Here is a 19,218-nt window from a genome sequence, read left to right on the forward strand (position 1 = left end):
GCTTTGCCGGCCGAGCCGAGCCGAGCCGAGCCCGGGCGCAGCCGGCGGCGGGGGCGGGCACAGCCGCGCCGGTGCCGCGGGGGCTGGGGCACGGCGGAGGCAGCGCCGGGATGGGGGTGGCTTCCTGAAGCGCGGGGAGGGAGGGCGGGAGGGGGCTGGTTCTGCGTTTCGGTCCCTCTCCGCCCCCCTCCTGCCCCTCTCTCCCAAGTTCGGCGCTGTGCCGCGGCGCCTCCGGAGCGGCTGGCTGCGGGCTGCCCCTGCCCCGCTCCCGGCGCTGCCCGCGGCGGGGCGGGCGGGGACAGCGGCGAGCCGAGGCGACCCAGGGAGCGGCCCGCCGCCCCCGGGGAAGGCTCTGCTCCGGGGAGCAGCGGGGGGAGGCGGCTGGCACAGACGCCGGAGCTCCGCCGCCCGCCCCCCGGCACCGCCGCCGTCTGCCCAGCGCCGGCAGCCCCGGGAGATGGTGACACATGAAGCGTGCGGGAAGGACCATGGTTGAGAGGACCAGCAAGTTCTTGCTGATCGTGGCCGTCTCGGTGTGCTTCATGCTTATCCTGTACCAGTACGTGGGGCCGGGGCTGAGCCTGGGTTCCCCCAGCGGCCGCTCCTACTCGGAGGAGCTGGACCTCTTTCCCACGCCGGACCCGCACTACGTGAAGAAGTACTACTTCCCCGTGCGGGAGCTGGAGCGGGAGCTCGCCTTCGACATGAAGGGCGAGGACGTGATCGTCTTCCTGCACATCCAGAAGACCGGCGGCACCACCTTCGGCCGCCACCTGGTGCAAAACGTGCGGCTGGAGGTGCCCTGCGACTGCCGGCCCGGGCAGAAGAAGTGCACCTGCTACCGCCCCAACCGCCGGGAGACCTGGCTCTTCTCCCGCTTCTCCACGGGCTGGAGCTGCGGACTGCACGCCGACTGGACCGAGCTCACCAACTGCGTGCCCGGAGTGCTGGACCGCCGGGAGAGCGCCGCCGCCAAGACGCCCAGGTACCGGCCGGCCGCCGTCCTCCCCTCCCCGCCGTCCTCCCCTCCTCGCCGTCCTCCCCTCCCCGCCGCCCTCGGGCCGCTCGCCCCAGCCCTTGCACTGCTGAGCCCCCTCCCGTGCGTTGCAGCTCCTTGCTAACGCGCTGTGCCTCAACCTGCCCTGAACCTTTCCTCACCCGGTTCACCTGTCCTCCCCTCCCGGCCTCCAGGCTGTGCCCTGCACCTTCCCTCTGCATACCCAGTCAAATTTCCTGCTCCTTCCCTCCCGTGTACCTAGGACACTGCACCCTCAAGCCCATGGTCTTCTACTCTGGAAGCCTCTGTGGACCCGTTAGCAAGACCATGTATTTGTGCCATTTACTCTCTCTTGTAAACATTTAGTCTTCACCTCAGACATCACTTTCCCCCTTTTAAGTGCCCTTTACGCCGTACCCTAGCCTCAGGCTTGTCTTTGCAATCAGCTTTGCCCTAACCTGCGCCCTAACCTTTTTCCTCCAGCTGAAATTGTTCTCCAGTGCAACCGAGGAGAGGCAGACCAGTCCTCCTTGCTTTAGTCCCCTAGCCTGCCTGATAGTTTTTTGCACGTTGCAGGAAACATTCCTTAACACCCTTTCTTATGTTCCTTGCTTTTTATCTTGATGGGAGACCTGAGGCAAAGTCTTTTGGAGAAAGGAGTTACCTCGTACATGTTCCCCGAGTCTCCTTCATATGTGCCCTAGGAAAGAGGGAGAGCCATCCTAAAGCACCTCTCAGTGGATTTGTGTGGAACGCCCAGTGTGTTTCTGCCCTCTTAGCCCATCATTTCTCTGCCTTAGTCTCTTCGTGAATTACAAGGTTCAGAGGAATTTTCTGTTTGAAGTACTCTAGTAAAGACACTGGCTTACATTAAGATCTCCAAAAGATTGGGTTTTTTAGCTCAATACAGTGCTGTATCTTTCTTTCACAAGACCGTTTTTTTTTTTATTATCACTATTCTTTAACACCATGCACACTTTCTTTGACATGTTAGTGGTTTTATTACAGCACTTTGTTTGCCTTAAAGTGTCATTCTTAAAGGTGCCCAAGACCTTATGCTAATATTTGCTTATGCCATATGCTTTATTTGAGACCCCTGGTGGCCTAGTGGTTAGCGTGCAGGACTTTCACTGCTGCGACCACGGGTTCAAATCCCGGTCTCCTGGCCTGATGGAGGTCGTTAGCCCTGTGTGGCCATCCATCTATGAAGAAGGACACTCTAAACAAACCTACGTCCTGAGGACCTCACTGCCATTGTCCAAGCTTGCTTGGCCCCGGCAGATGAACCTTAGGATTAAAGGGTGGGCTCAGTTCAGCGCAGGCTGTGTCTCACCTAAAAAATCCATTGCGCAGGCTGGAAAGGTAAAAGACCTTTCCCCAAATCTTCTTTCGCGAAGATGGGCCATTATTATTATGCTTTATTTATATGCATATCGTTAATATCATATATAATCTCTTTAATGAAAAGTGGCCTTTAAGAAAGTATGTTTTGGCATCATAACTGTGTTTTCTCTGTGTTTTTTAAAAGCAGTTTTTAATGATTTTTCTTTCCTGGGAGCTGTGTGCCATTGCTGGGGTTCTTTATTGTCTCTGTCATGATTGCTGCTGTTTTCAACCCGTTTCAGTGTTAGTCATCCAAGTATGCTTAGGCTGCTGTCATGCTGCCTGACCCAGCAGCAGCAAACCCAAGTATATAATTGAAGGACTGAGTATTCAGGCTTTCCTGTGCTCTCTTATTTTATAATAAGGTTCTTGAAAACACCTCTAGGTGAAAATATCCTCTGCCTGTCTAGTTGCTGTTGATATTTTAGCAAGGTATTGAAAGGAAAAATGTGCAAAGTTCAAATCTGACTTAAAAAAGGAACAAAAATTACCCGTTTTGTGAACCTTGACACTTGGCTAGCAAACCATTAACCTCATATAAAGACCGGTGTGGTTTCATGAATTGTTTCAGAGCCTTGCGTGCTTCCATTGGCAGTTTTGTATTAAATTGTATTAAAATCCGTTGTGTGTTCAGGATTCAACTCTCTCATCCTATTCAGGAGTTGCCTTTTTTGTACGGGTACCTGAGAATGGGGCACTTCAGGTTGTGAGGTAGCAATTAAATTCCTTGCTGCAACTCATAGGACGTTGAGAACCAGAAGCCCATTGCCTCATCTCACACGCTTGTAAATAACATTTTCCTTACCATTTGTTTTGGAGCATCAGGAACTGTATGCTTCTACATACTTCTTCATTGTTTTGATTTTTGGAAGTGCAGGAAAAATGAATCCTGCCCCATTCCCTCATGTCTTGGCATATCCAGAAATAGTTCTGCTTCATGTGTGACTTCCTTTAAATCTAAGTTAGAACTTTATTTCCAGGAGTGCAAGAACTATGATGTGGAAGCTTTAGATAATCTAAGGTTTATCACCTTGGTCTGTTGAACAAAAACCAGAATTTACTGTTCGTTGTATCTTGGGGATGGTTTGGTGCAATGAACAGCTGCTGGTTATTTTAATAATACTGTCCTAGGATCCCGCTCCTTTGTACTGCAGTCCAGTTCTCCAAACTGTGATTTATTTGATGCCTAAGAAAATGGGGAATAAGAGGCAGGCAGTGCTTGTTTAAAATAAAAATTTGGTGGATTTTCTTTGTTGGAATACGAATAGTCTTGGATTATGTCTGTTGCAGTAAGAGCAATATCACTTTTTTGTCCACTGTGAGTGTTGGATCTCTTATCTTGATACAGGATATGTTTTTACATAAGGTATATGCTAGAAAGGCTACTGTTTTATAATGGAACTGGACTGTGAAAATCTCTCTTTCTTTCAAAGGAAAAAAAAAGAAAAAGGAGCAGCAAACACCTATTTCAGCAGAGTTCTCCCAGATTCTAATATTATTCAGTCTGAGTTTTGGAGTACAATCTTCAAATTCGGTTTTTAAAGATAACATGCTACTTAATACAAAGTTTGAACCTTTGTTCTTCCAAATATATGTTTATGCCCAAAACAAAACAGCTGACTTGTGATTACAAATAAATCTGCCTTCCAGTGAATGTTGGAAAGCATGAAGGTCATTCAGTATTGCCCACATGCACAAATCATGAGGCTCAAGCTGTTCCCTTTGTAAGGAATGCAGTTAGTGCCCTATTGCACTGCATTCCATAACCTGGGCATGGAACATAAATTTAAAATGCAATTGCTCTCTTTATTGTTCTGCTGTTCTGTGTTAGGCTTAATGATTAGGAGCCCTGGGTTGCCAAAGACTGCATTTTTTTCCTTCTTCTTTCTGTCTTTATTCTTCATTGGTACAGTAAGAGTTAGAGATGGGTGTTTTAGTTCTAATGGGCCAGCACTCTTTGAAAAAACCCAACTACTTGTTCTCGCTCCCCTCCCACCCCCTCCTAGTGACTTTCCTGTTTTGTGTTCAAAAGGCTTCTGGACAAGCACTTCTTGAAGCAAATGTTATGTTTTATACACAGCCAGTAAAAGAAAAAGAGTAATTTGTTTGGGGGTTGTAAAACTTGGGACTCCAAGGAACTCCGAAGCTGGCTGTGTTTATCAGTAAAGTCACTCAGCTGCAGTTCTCTTCGTGCCTTTAGTAGAGGGCAAATTCCAAGATTTTGGGAATGGAAGCCTATTTATTCCTTGTGCTGTTAAGCGTAAATAACTGCTGGAAAAGACTTTTTTTAAAGAACAGCAATACTAGGATGTGTGCCTTGAGTCATCATGCTGGTATTTCAGAAAGCGGAGGCTAAGCTGCTTCTGTGAACTCCTCCCTTCAGTTTGTTTCACCTAAAACCTGAGAGATCAGATCTCTTCAGTTGATTCTGAGAAAAGTCACTCATTTCTTTAATTTGAATTTCAGAATTAGAAAGATCTGTGAAGTGATCCACGAGTGACTTGTCTGTGTCCTCTGTCAGAGGACTGAACGAAGGCCCTTGGAGGTGTTGGAAAGATTCCCTTGTTTGCCCCTGGAGGAAATGGGCTCCAGGGCCCTTCTGGCTGCCTTCTGCTGCCGTGTTCCTAGCACAGGAGCAGAGCTGGGTGAAGTTGTCCTTGCAGGACACTTCATGCGTGAGCTTGACTCTAATGTAACGTGCAGCAGAAACAATGAAACAAATAAATTACGCTGAAGGAATTCTATGTTTCCTCTTCTACCTCTTCTCGAAAACAACACAAACCAACCCCCAGCAACCCAGGCTCTGTTGCTACCCTGCTGGGTTCTGCTGCTTCCTGAAAACAAGAGCATCGAAGCTGGCACTTTCCTGGAGACGCTTTATTCACGTGGAAAGGATTTGAAGGCACACAGCTCCTTTAACACTGCGGTTCTGCCTGTGCTGGGGAGAGTGTGGCTGGCTCTGTGCTCCCCCAGCTCACACACAGGCTCTGCCTTCTCTTAGGCTGTGTCAAGCACAGGTAGATTGACTTTTTTTTATGAGCTGCCTCAAGACATGAGCTTAGCCTTGGCTTTGTGTGTGTTTCTGTGCTAGTCTGTCCTTTAAGTTTGGTTTCTGAGTTCATCTGTGGACAAAAATAACAAAAGTATGTGCATGCTTCCAATTTCAGTATTTTTTCATACGCTTTAGAAAGAAAAAAATTGTAATCCACATACTTTTATGTAAGAAGTCTATGGCAGGTTAGTAAAACCTGCTGTTAAACAGATCAGTCCAAGTTCTAGATCTCTCTGATTAGCTATTTACAGCTTATGTTTTTTGGTTGGGTTTTTTTAAAAGAAACAATTAACAGGGCTCAGCAGTTTGTTAATTTGATTTTTCTGAAGTGTGAACTTTCACAGCTTCCAACCACATATCTATCCCTTTGCAGGGATCTGTTCTTGATGAGGTTTTTATTATATGTGTGCTTAGGAGCTGCAGAGACACGTTGTCAAGAGACCAACTGTTTGAGAATGAAAAGCTTTACCAAATAATTTTTATAATATTAGCTCTTTTTAAAAGCTTGGGCTTATCATTCTTTGTGGGTCTGTCTGTGTTGGGGGTTGAGAAATATCTGTCTGCAGGGAGCAAGGGCATTTCTTCCACTCACCAGTTCAACTCAAACTAGTTTCTCTAAAAGACTGGTGGAGAAATATCAATATAAAGCAATTTTCAATAGCCTGCTTAATCTCTCAGACTTTTAGCATGTGGAGTATTTTAAAGCCTAATAGCCTGATAGGAAACTTTTTGCACCTGGTTGTGCTCACCCATAAAGCCAGGCTGATCTTTCACAGCCAAACGATTCCAAAGGGCCAGGTAGTTTTGTAGTGAAAATCTTTTTATTTGACACAGTTACTAAAAGCAGCTGAAAGTTGGAACTCTTCAAATAGCTGCCTTAGTACCTTTGAGGTACTGTATTTGTCCGAGCTTAAGACTTTTGGGTGGTATGCCAGGTTTAATTACTCTTACTTTTTTTTGTTGCAGTTGTTGACAAAGCAAGAGGATGTGTTCCTAGATATGTCCCTGCTTGAGCGTGTACTTATACTGACCTGATTTTTCAAAACTATGCATTTGGCTGTTTTTCATTAATCTTTAAACACAAGTTGCATCATAACATAGTAATTTTGTTTTCCTTGCTTAGAGGTTTGCCAGCACTCCTAACCTGAGATTTTGCCTTTTTGTCCTTATCATTTCCGACTCTGCAAATAAAAATGTACTGTATTCCGAGTAAAACCTCGGACAATCACCTTTTTTTTTTTTTTAAATCCAACAATTCAGAAATAATTACTTTACAAGAGCTGGTTTGAATTTTATTAATAACTGAACTGGGTGCTTTGCTATGTGCTCCCAGTGTAGGGAGAGTCATTAAGAAATGGTCCACAGCTGATGGATTCCACCACACCAGTGCAGGCAAATTTTTTGAGGTTCATTACTTAGAGATTACAGTTTGTGTGAAACATCTTGGCCAAAGCAATGCTCTGCCCAGGTTTCCAGGCTCTGCTGAGGGGTCCTGTTTTGTCCCTGTGAATGCCAAGCAGGGCCTGTTCCCCAGCGCTCAGTGAGCAAATCCAGACTGATGCATCTTAAGCAAGCTGCCACCTTGTCAGCTTTGTGTTGCATCTTGAAAGAAATCTGTGATGGGAGGAATTTGGAGTTCATTAGTGCATGTAGGGGCTGTAGGTGACGAATAAGGTGAATTTGATGCTGCCCAGTAGAACAGCTGCTTCTTACCTGGTGTGACTGGCGGGGCATGGCTGGGTGTGTGTGAGGCCTTTTCCCTGCAGGACACCAGTGAAAGTCTTTAGTTGGATATTAGAATATGAACTGGATGAGGTCATATTACCTCTTGAGAAAGCACTGCTAGAGAAGATTATGTTATAACTGGAGATCATTACGATACTGCCCTCCCCCTGGGCCATCTGTTCCTTCTAGGAAGGAGGAAGAGATTAGCCTCCTCTTGTGGCCTCTTCCCTCATCGACTCGAGGGGTTAGGCTTAATGGGTTTGTTCAGCAGTCAAGCAGAAGCTTTTTGGCTGCCTGTTGTAGAAATTGGAGGAGCATAACCTGAGACCTGTTTTCTAGAAAGCAATTCAGGATACGCAGGCCTGGAGTTACTTCAGAAAACCTTGAGAGTTCATTTCTTAGGTGAAGTTGATGTGCCTCATCTGAGTCATATTTGCACACAATGCCCACGCTGCGGGCTGTCATCAGAGCCCTTGGTGACTCCTGACAACGTGTTCCTGTCCCAGATGTTAGTGACAGCAGTGACAAGCAGAGCCACAGAAGAATCATGATAGAGATGAGTCAAAAGAGGTTGTGGCTGTGGTATTGTTGTTACTTTGACCTGGAAGCAAAGAGTGACTGTGACTATAGAACACACCTGATTTTAAATTTGCTTAGAAATATCTGTGTTATCAGATCTATCACACACATTCAGAGTCTCTCTGCTGTGCCTCCTGCTGCGTTTTACACGTTATGGCTTTTGTGCGTCTTGGAAAGTGGGAAAGCAGCAATTGCCTTCAGTCAGTCATAAAACCAAAACCACTGCATTATGTCTCTTTATTTTAAACTTCCAGTTATTTGGCAGCACATTTGTGGTAGTAATGCTTTAAATAGGTAATATTTTGACAGTTAACACTTGGGCATGTGCTTGCTTTAGAAAGCCAGAGTGGCATAGTCTAACTCCACAAAGCTTTGTTTATGCTGGTATTTCCACAAAGTATTAGAGCAGAGAGGAGTTTCCAATTATTGACTGAAATTGTGCTTTGTCAAGCAAAGATGAAGCATAGTCTTTAATTCCTAATAATCACAAGTGCGATAGCTGCCAAGTCACGATTTTTTGATGGAATCTTGTGTGATTTGGATGGAAGAGAATGATATTAATACATCAGAAGCAAATATCTTTGTAAACTAAGATGTTAATGTGCTTAGAGAGTAAATGAAGTACAGGAGGAGCACAGAGCTGAAGTAGTCCATTCCAGATTCACTTGTTTCTCAAATGGTGGTTGGCCTTAAAAACAAACAAACAAAAATCCCTCTACTTTTTCTAAAGGCATGGAAGTAGAATGATAAGGAAAATATACCCACTAGCACAGATGCAAGGTGACACAGTTTCTGTAATCACTGTTTGATGTAGTTTTGTTCCTCTTTCTATTTCTGTAACAGAGTACTCTGCTGGAAATCCAGACTTGAGAATCTCTTTGAAGAGTCCTTTGGAGATTATTGTCACACAGACACGAAGAGCCTTAAACACCTCTGTACTGTAGCATGTCAAGTTTCAGATCTGAAAAGGATGCTTCAGATATTCTTATGCGTTACTGCCAAAGGAGGAGCTATTTCCCAGTGCGTGTCTGTTGGAGCTTGAAATATCTCGTGAGTGGAAAAAGTGTTTTCAGGAAAGGTCCGTGCAGACAGAGGTCATCAGACAAAAAGCACATTGTATACTTGATAGGGTTTAGTTTATTCTACTTTTATTAGATGGTGTACATCCATGTCATTTCTGTGCTTAGCCTCAGAAGTACAATACACTCCACTGGATGTGTTTCATCCCTACACACTGATGAGCAGGACTAAGGATATCACACATTCTGGGGTGTCTCTGTTCCAGTGATGCATCTAGTAAGGATTAAGAAGCTCCTGTGGTCCACCTCTAACTGTAACCTGAATTTCTTAGCAGGACTAATTATATTGCTCTTTCACCTGTGTATCTCAAAGCCTCTTACAAGTTTGTAATAAATAGCACCTGGTGTTAGATTAATTTCAGACTTCAGGTCTGTGACTTCAATCTCTGACTCTTCAGGGATCTGTCTTAAAGCTGGCTTTAACCATAAATCTCAGCCTTACATGTTAATGTCCAGACCATTGCTGCCCAGTCACTTTGTCTCTTTCAGCAGTAACTGGTTTCTTAGCATGTTATTACTGCTTTGCTCTGTTCTTCCCTTCCTTCCACCCTATTAATGGTAAATTCTACATTATAGCTCACCTATACTTTTATAGAGGAAATATTTCACAATTTCCTGCCAATTTAAACAAGAAAACAGTTATTTGCAATTAACTTTTTATGGTGTGACTCTGTGTTTTACTTCATAACTAATCTCCAGCCTATTAGGCAGAGATTCTTTGATTACACCTCACTGCAGATTGAAATACTGTCATCACTTTTATGGAGCTCCTCTACATTAGGGGGGAAAACTCAGCTTCCTGAGCAGCCTTTGCATTTTTGTCTTTACAACAGACCAAATTTCCTTTTGCTTAATGTCAGTCTTGAAATACTAACAAGACAATTCAAGATTTTCTGTCCATATAACATTGCTTAGAGTTTCAAAATGCCTGGTGACTTTGCACTGTCTAACTTCAGATCTGTTAAAAGGGACTATGTTTCTGAAAAAGTGCTAGAGGTATAAAAGTGCTGCTGCTTCCACGTACTGGAGTTACTCTACATTTTAGCCTTAGTTCTTGTGTTAATTAGAAACACAGATGTACAAGATACCTGATTGCAGGTATACTCAGTGACTCTTGAAAGATTTTGTGAAGAGCGTTACATTGGCCATTCCTTTTTTATCTAAACAGCTTAAATAAAAGTCTGTCTTGTATTTTTTACTTCAGCTCTCTCAGAAAATTTAAACATCCAAACAAATGCTGTAAAAATAGAATGGACTTTTTTATTTAACCTGACAGCTCTCGCTGCCGTGACCCCCTTGCTCTCAGTAAAGGTTTTAGTTAGGATACCTGTGACCCTATATCAAAGTGTCGGGGAAAAAAAATCAATGCCTCATAGCTAAGACAAACAGCAGCTGCATGCTGACTCACCAGTTTCCTGACAGGTTTTGCTTTCCTGGTGGAGATAGAGAAAGTACAAGGAGCACAAGAATCGCTGAGTATGATCATAATCAGTCAACCATCCCTTCTGTTAACATGCCTTAAATCACAAAAGACAGCATTACCTTCTTCTGTTCTTTGCCTCTTTCTCTTCTCTCTCGGCCTGTACCTTTGAAGGAGAAAAGACAGATGTGATGTGGGTAGTTGTGCAAGGAGGAAGATTGAACAGATTTATCCTGGCTGCTGAAGCAAGTACAGCAGGGGTCATTTAGATTAAACCCCCCATTAAGGGGATCCTTCATCCGTGGTATGTTGCACAAAAAAAGAGGTGCATGTGCATAGGAGCCCTGTCAGGTAAGGAAGTGCCTTGGCACCTTTTCTAGGGGTGCAAAACTGGAACTTCTTGTTCTGATCATCTGAAGGAAGTTTCTGTCATTGATTATACTGCTGTGGTTGGTGGCATTATTTGTAATACATCCAAAATAACTTATCATGAGCCTTTTTTGGCCCTGCAGTTTTCCTTTGATTTATTTGGCTAGATTTCCATGGATGTGTCAAAATGACAGCATCTTTCTATGTGTGCATAGCCTGACTCCAGGAGAGCCTTAGGCCTGGCCAAAGGCTTCACTGGTATGGAGTGAGGTCCTGTATTTTTAACAACCATATTGTGTTACACGTGTCAGGACTCCAACTGTTGCTATCGGTGGCTTTGATTTTGAAATGTAATATTGCACCAAAGACTAATGACTCAGTATTGCCCTTCATTATTCAAATGATTGTTTGGCACAGCATTTAATTCTGCTCTTTTTCTTGTACTTTGCAAATAGGCTTTTTCTGAGTAGTGTGTTATTTCTTCACAATGTCTGAACAACCTTTTTTTCCATTTCCTGAACTAACACCTTCCTCCAGGTTGGCGTCATCTTGTACCTCGATCTCTTTAGTACTGTCTTCCTGAACTTGATAAATTGTCTTCCTCTTTCCCTTTAGAGATCTCTTACTGCCTAACCCTTCTCACTCTCATAGATTGGATTTTTACTTAGGGGCTCTTTTTATTCTGATTCTTGAAGGGCCCCTTTTTTAGTAAGTCAGAAAATTTTAGGCTTACAAAATGTAACCATCCCAACATCAAAAACAACTGTTAATCTCAACAGTTGAATTCTATGCAGTCAGATATTTTAGGTGAGGTATTACTGTCTTAGGATGAGCCTCTTAACACTTCTCAGAAAGGGTTGTTTTCATGACTTTGACTAACTTGGATGAAGCTGACACCTGTTTATTGAGCCATTCATAGCAAACATACATTATAGAAACTCAAAACTTGCGAATTGCTATTTTCAGCACTTAACACTTCACAGTGCCCGGTTTTCAACCCTGGGTGTTCAGAAGTCAGTCGAGCTCCAAGCATACAGTGCACCAGCAGTTTATATGAGCTTCCTTTTCTGTTTTTAAGAAAATGACAGCTCCAAATATTGAAGTGATGAAAAAAAACCACTGAATGATACGTGAGTTTGAATTTAAAAAAATAACCCTGTCCTTGACTGTTCCTAATAAGGCAGGGCTGTTTGTAGGTGATCTCTGATTTGTGACTTGGGTCTGTCAAGAAGGGACTGAAAAACAGCTGCCACAATTGTATTAGTATGAACTCTGTTTCGATCATATGTCATGAGGACTGATGGGACTCCCACCAAAAACGGAGTTTCAGGAAGTTGTTCAATGACAAGAGGAACTGTACTTAACTTCTGGTTGTAAAAGGAGCATCTGAGATTGGGGATAGAAGAAAAACAAGATAATCAGTGCACAGCTGAGGATGAGGGAATAAGAAGAAACCATAGAAGAAAGCCAACTTGTGTTGACTTGAATTTTCAGGTATTAGATGGTTTGTTAGTTACCAGTAAAGCTTTTTGTTAAGTAACCATAAAGTCTTCCACCTTAATGAAGGCACAGTTTGAATTTCTTGCCCTTTTTTCCACCAAATTTCTTTGCCTTGGGAGTTCTGTAGGATTTGACACCAAAACTGTGTGTAATTATTTAAAGGAATAATATTGGACTACAATATGCAAGCAAAATACTTGAGAAGTCTAGTTTGAATCACTACACTTTGGGAGACAACTAGCTTAGTAAATTTTAAAGGCATTTGTCCCTGACTTCTAAGACATATTTAGATTTTTTAACTGCTAATTGCAAAGAATGGTTTTTTTAGAATGACCTAGGCAGCTCCTTGGAAGAATAATTTGGCAAGTTCTATGTAACTTTTCAACTTCTTTCTCAGTGTTAGCTGCACTGAGGCAACTGAAGAGGTCATGGATTTGCCTTCAGCAAGTCTGAGGGTTTTCCATGCTGTGACACGCCGCTTGTAGCAACTTCTGTGCATAGTGATGTATTAAAGAAGAAAGGTGTCTTTCCCTGAAAGCCTAATCAAAGCTCAGGGGAGGTCTCAAAAATCACTATTAGTGCTTTGAAATGCATGAACTTGCGGCAGCTGTAACACAGAAGTTTTCCACAGCCCTTTCAGTTCCCTCAGTTTGGGAAGCAGGTTTCTGTGTGGTGTGGTAAACAAGTGGATCCTGTGGCCAAACATGGTGTTGCACATGGGGAGAGATTCACATATCCATGCTACCTGTGTGTCCTGCAGCAGCCGGCTCGCTCCAGCAGGGCTTGAGGCTGTAGCCCTTTCGTGGGCCTGTGGGTCAGGTGTTTGTAGCTCTCAGGTCTTCCTTGAACACCCTTTTCTCAGAAACATTACTGAAGGTTCCTCTGGGTTACGCTTATGCCAGTGGTTCTTATCTAGGTGTTAACCTGCCTTTGACAGCGGCTCCTGGGAAGAAATATTCTCATAGTTAGCTGAAGTGTTTCCACAGTGCCTGTAACAGCAGCTGCCAGCAGGGGTAATACACTTGTTTTGTCCAAACCTTTGAAATAGGTTGATGAAAACAGTTGTGTTTAATAGGATTTCACCAGCTGGGAAGCAAGTAGGAAATTGTCCCTCCCGTTTCTACCCCAGCAGAAGGCCCAGCCAGGGGTGTGGAAGTCGGGCATTACAGAAGCTGGATTGCTGCCCATATTGTTGTGTGCTTCAGGGAAGCAAGCAGAGACTGTTCTTAACCCGGCTGTCTGTCCCAGCTTGCTCAGGCAAGTTTCATGTTTGTTTGACAATGCTAAGACTGGGTTATGCACACTATTTGCACAGCCAGCTTTTATGCTGCTAAACTGTAAGCTGATCCCTGCGTGTGAGGGGCTGCTGGGTCCTGTAACTGTTCAGCACAGGTTTTATATTCCTCCCAGACAGTTGAGCTCGCGAGTGCAGGGGTTGCTCCTCTCATGACACCTGTGGGAACCATGTGTTGCTCCCACCCTCTGACACCAGAGCTGTTCAGAGAGCTTCTCCTTTGTGACTGAGCCAACATGGCATCACCAGCAAACTCTTTTGGTGCATAAGAAGGAAGGTGCTATACCTGTGAGTCTGTATTTGTGGATAGCCCAGGCGTCTAAAAGGCAGCAGAGAACTTTGCCTACTTTTCATATCCAGGGAAAGTACTCCTGCCATCTAACCTGAAGTGTTTTAACAATTGGGGCTTTTTATATCTATGGTGTCACCTTGGAGCTCTTTTGAAATAGGTTGCCTGCACAAGAAATGGAGAAATGTTTGTACCCCATTGGTTTCCCAGCCTTAAAACCACGGATGACAAAACCATTACCTAGCAAAGGTGTGTAAGGGCTGTTGTTCTTGAGGAGCATATCCATGGGATGTGCACATGTGCACATTGTTTCTTCAAATTCCTCTACAGTGTAACTGTTAATCCCTGTGCCATGCCGAGCTGGGATATTGCATATTTTCTCTATAAATGCAGAAACAGAGGCAAAGGTTCAACTGCTGACCATGGGATGTGCTTGGCCACCAAATCTGGGATGACAGTATGTGCATGTTGAGTGCTCATCATGTGCTTGCACTAGTAGGTGTTGCCTCACCACAGTGTTCTACAGCAGAACCCTTCCTGTCTTGGGGTCTGCCACAGGAGTGAGCTTGGATTGGACTGTGTAAACAAGGCAACGGTGAGAAGATTTCCTGTCATTCAGGCACTAGAAGTAAAGATCTTCTGAACTGGTTTTCTAAATATCCCAAAACAAACGCAGAAGTAAATCTTCCTGCAGACTGTCCACAGCACAGCTACTTCCATGTGGAAGTAACTTCCCCTGGAGGCTCTCTGTCAGAAGGCCTCTTTGATGAGAGCATTTTTTTCTTGTGTTCTAGCTGGTGTTGGAGGGGGGAGACTTCACACATTTGAGGTGTAGTTGTACTGTAATGACAATATAAATCACAATATGAGGGGTGCAGCTGCAGTTTCTAAAGCGTGCTGGATGATCAATAGTTTATCCTGACTGCTGCATGGATCGTGGTTAGCTGTGATAAAGCACTGCTTGTCAGGCTTCACCCAGCTGGAAACCTTGCAGGAATTGAGGGATGGATTCTTTGAACATTTGGGAGATGTGGGATGCTTGGTCTGCCAAATCCTTCAGGCAGGATGGATCCACCCCTGTCCTAATTAGGATATTTCCTGACTTCTGAAGTTATTTGGGGATGTCATGAAAAGTCTAGTTTTTTGGATTGAAGCCCAGCCAATCCCAAATCTGGAAATAACTGCTCATGAGAACAGAAAGAACAGTTATATTTGTCAACTCTACTATTGTGGGTGAGATTTTTAGAGGCTCATGCTAGTACAGAACAGATCTGAGAACAGCTTTCTCTTGTGAAAGTTAGTAGTATTACTTGCACACCAAGGCATTTATATGGGTCTTTGCTCCTTCTTTTCATGGAAATACGTGATTGTGTTGGGATGTTTGTGGAAGTTTAAACTAAACCAAGTTAAAATAGATGCATTAAGCTCAAAGAGGGTGCTCTATCTGTGTGAACCATGATATCTTGAATTACTCTGAAAATAATCTTGTAATCTGGGCTAAAAAAACCCCCTAATATAGATTGGAACCAGAATTCCAAAGGTGTCAGCTCTTAAGCTCCTGGATGCTTCAGGCTTTACTCTATAGTGCATACTGCTGTAATTTCCCCGTCTCAAGAAAAACTCTTTTTCATGTGAAGTGGTCTCTCCGGGGTCAGTGAGGAGAGACTACGAGGGGGAAATGAGTGGGCGTTAACAACTTCCCACAGGACAAAGCACAAACAGTCCTCCCTTCAAACAAATCCAGTTACTGGGTGTGAGCAGGAACTCTGAATCTCATTGTATTTCTGCAGTTAAGAATACAGGCCTCGTGCTCCAGAAAATAGTTAAGCAAGTGTTTATAGCGGTGAGGGGGCTCAGAGTAGGAGCTGGTTATACCAATTCATTCTGGTTATTGGCCTTTCTTCCCCCTTCCTAGTTATAACTAATTTAACTGTGACTAACGCCTAAAGCTGGGACTATACTACATGTCACGTAATCTTTTTTATTTTCCACCCTACTTGATGATGCAAGTTGAAACAAAGGCCGAGTTGTTTAAGCTCCCTCTAAGCTCTGTAAAAACGTTCACGTGCTTCTAAGCCATGCTTTTAAATCACACCTCCAAGCCTGTATGGCCAAGCTACAGCCAGGTTTTGAGAAATTCATTCTTCATTCTGTTCAGCACACAGCTGATGGCATCACAAGAGAGGGGGAAGGGAGGAGGAGTATAAGCATGAGAATGGTACTTTTTTTAAGTGCTCTGCTTGGTTGTTAGAGATGGAGGTGGGACCACTGCCTTGAGGTCAGGTAAGAAGATATCTGGAGCTCTTTGCCCCCAGGTCACTGGATCAATGCAGAACATGCTTAATGTGCTAAAAGCTCATATCTGTCTGGTCAGTACTTTCAGTGCTGCTCTTGGGTGACAGATGTCCTCTCTAAAATGCAACTATTGATATGATGCTAAACTCACCCCTATTTGTTTTGCAGCCTCAGTTGAGCATGTAAGATTGAATTAAATGGAGGAGCTGAGCTATGGGAATGGCAGAGTCATTCATGATGTTGTAACCCTTCCTCTGATGGACTGTGATTTCTCCAGGTAGCCTCTCTGGCGTGCCAGTGTTCCTCTGCTCTTTGTAAATAGAATAGTGATGGTACAATGGACAGAGGTACAGAGCATGTCACTGCTGTTGGAGCACATCCAGAGCAGTGTCAAAACTGCAATTCTGACGTCCATGAATCATCTCACTTTGGTTCTGTGATTCAAGGACTATCCACGTGGTCCTTAGACACAAGGACCGAAAATGTTTAACTTCCACTTACTCAGGTTAGAAAAGCCACCTCAAAGGCACAGGAAATGGGGAGCAGGAGAAACCTGGCCTTTGAAATTAGACTTCTGGACATAGACACAGTGGGCATCACTTCAGTAGCTTGGGCAGGTAATGGGGGCTCCTGTTCTTTCTTTCCTTTGTAATGACACTGTACAGCTCTGAAGAAGTTTTTATAAGATCAGTGAGTTATAAGTTAGCCCAGGAGACAGGAGCAGTTTTCCTGTATCTGTTGGTAGGCAGACAGAGAGAGGCACTGTGTTAGTCCCAGAAATAAACATAGATCTGGAGTTTAAATACGGAGTTCATCTTTCTCAGCACTTGTGTAGTTTTGATTCCTCTTACAGCTCACTACAGGCCCCCTTGCTTGGGAGAAGAGGTGCACCTCAAGGACGAGCTGTTCAGAGTACGACTCCATCAACAAGTCAGTGCAAGGTGAGGGTGTGGGTTGCTGGCAGGTTGTTGCTCACCCTGCCTCTCCCATGGTAAGGTGAAGTCTTTCAACCTCTGTGGAAATGGGGAAGCCACGTCACGCCTGCTGTATGACAAATCCATGCCCACAGGTTTCAGGATATTAGTGGCATGCTATAAATTTGCAAGGTAACATACTTTCAAATATTACAGTGTCAAACCTGTTGTGTTTGGGTTAAGAGGTACTACAGTAGTACAGCCAGTTGCCTGCCTCAGAGTGGGAGGTTAGTGAAATCTCTGCTACATTCTCGAGTCAAAATTATTGGCTGTTTCTTTTGCTTGCTGCAGCAATCTTTACCAGAGGTGGGGACTGTGCCATCACAGCATCAGGAGGTCATGTCCAAATGTTGTACAGAGCCTCCATGCATTAACTCTGTTTCTCACACACTGGAGCAAACATTGTTTGACAATTTTTTTTGTTTTCTTTTTACCATTTGGTGCCACCTTCCCTTCCCTTTTATCTCTGTTTTTCTACATGAGAAAAAAAAATTGTGAATGCTGGCCCTCACTAACTCTCAACCAGAGAAAGATGGAATTGGTTTATTTGGCTAAAAGCCACAGAACTAAGTGAACCTGTCATAGGATTCTTAGCCACTTCTGAGAAAAGTCTGGGTTTAGTTTCAACAATTTAGCAGTGAAGTTCAAGCATGGATAACAGTTGTGGTTCACAGTCTCAGGAGATGTACACTAACTAAAGGTCTTTGTTTGTGTCTCTCTCTGAGAGAGCTCTCGTGGCAGTGGGAGAGCTCAGAGCTGGAATGGGGCTCATCCAGCTGCCAGGGATAAGGTGTCTCCCTGAAGAGCTGTTGTAGTATTGATCTAATCTGGAGTGGACAAAGAGGACTCGTGTCTGACAGCAGAAGGGGTTGGGCTGTCCCTGCAGACTTATCACTCAGCACAGTTGGTTTCACTGGCAACAGGACAGAGGCTCTGGTGCCGTTAACCTTTGTCTGGCCTTGTGGGACAATTCTGTGGGTTTATGTTCTGCACCCAATTGCATCCTGGTAGAAAAGGAAGGCAGAAAGAGCACACTGGAAGGTACCTTAGTTTGTTGTCTCAGAATCTCCATCTGCCTTCAGGCTTTTTTTCTGGCTTAATTTTGCATGGCTTCAGTGAGGATGCACACTTATTCAGTTAATTTGTAGGGTGCAGTCTCAGACAGGTTGTTTCCTGGGTTGGACTAGTCCACATCCAACTTCCTGTTTCCAAGGACAGAGAGATGTTGGAGGTTTAGATTGTGGGAAGCTTTGTCAGGCACCACACACATGCCAGAGGTACTGAAAAAGGTTTGGATCAGTGGCTTTGAGGGAAAACCTTCTTGTCACTGGTTGATCTTTATGTGAATTGCTGTACATGAGCGGGCTGCTGCCCAATTTCTAAGCTTTTCAGCCCTGTGATTTTATGGTACACAGGCATAAGGTTTAGCTTGATCAGGTTCAGCAGCTCTTACACCTATTTACCTGTGCAATCAATCCTCAGCAAGAAACAACAAAGATGTCTTTCAGATTTTAGGAGTTTGGTTTTCTGTTTGTTGGATTTTTAAGTAAAAGAAGAGATAGTGATGGTCTCAGTAGCGAGAAGGATTCCTGCTTTTTTTAGTTTACCTGAGAAATTTAAAGGGGTGGAGTACAAGAACATGGTTTATTCTTTCGTTTCATTTTCCCCTCCTTCAGAGAACAGATGTTGGAGATGCTTATGTCATTCCAGTGCTAAACACTTGCCTTAAGCAGCAGCATTACTGGAGGAAAAAAAAAAGAGAATAAAAAGTTTTATGCTGTGCCACAAAGCACATATGACTTACTGCAGAATGTTGACCTGCATTTCTGGATTTTGGCAGGAAATGGGGCAGGAAATGCTTTATTAGAAACCTTGTCCAAAGACTATAATGGCACAATTTAAGTACGTTGGCAAGGGACTCGGGCAAGGTGTTTGAACTTCCATCCCGTGGTGACAGTGTATCCCTAGGGTTTGCCAATGGTTGCCTCTCGCCCTGCACACTGATGTTTCAAGAGAATGGTGTTTGCTGAATGGGAGCACGGAGATGGAAACTAAATAGAGCAACATTTGCAACTCCAGCACGGTCTACTTTGGCATGCAGCACACTGCCTTTTCCACAGGGATTTGTCCCTGAAATTAAGCATTTGCAACATTGATTGTAGCATCCACTGTATGAGTCCGTTTATCTGTACAGATGCACAAGTGATGATTCAGGCTGTTCTGAAGCTTTTCCACCTGCTCTCCTCTATGACCAGTTCAGAC

The 19,218-nt window shown here is 44.1% G+C and overlaps 1 protein-coding gene across 1 annotated transcript in view; it reads left to right on the forward strand.

Moving 5' to 3' along the window:
- Positions 1 to 210: 210 nt before the first annotated feature.
- Positions 211 to 19,218, forward strand: part of HS6ST1 (heparan sulfate 6-O-sulfotransferase 1) — a 187,648-nt gene continuing 168,640 nt past the window's right edge. The window contains exon 1 of the mRNA XM_027703783.1: positions 211 to 985. Within this exon, the coding sequence (XP_027559584.1) occupies positions 468 to 985 (518 nt within the window). The 5' untranslated portion in view covers positions 211 to 467. The remainder of the gene's footprint in view (positions 986 to 19,218) is intronic.

This window comes from Neopelma chrysocephalum, unplaced genomic scaffold, assembly GCF_003984885.1.
Source record: "Neopelma chrysocephalum unplaced genomic scaffold, ASM398488v2 Primary Assembly neopelma1_252, whole genome shotgun sequence".
Taxonomy (NCBI): domain Eukaryota; kingdom Metazoa; phylum Chordata; class Aves; order Passeriformes; family Pipridae; genus Neopelma; species Neopelma chrysocephalum.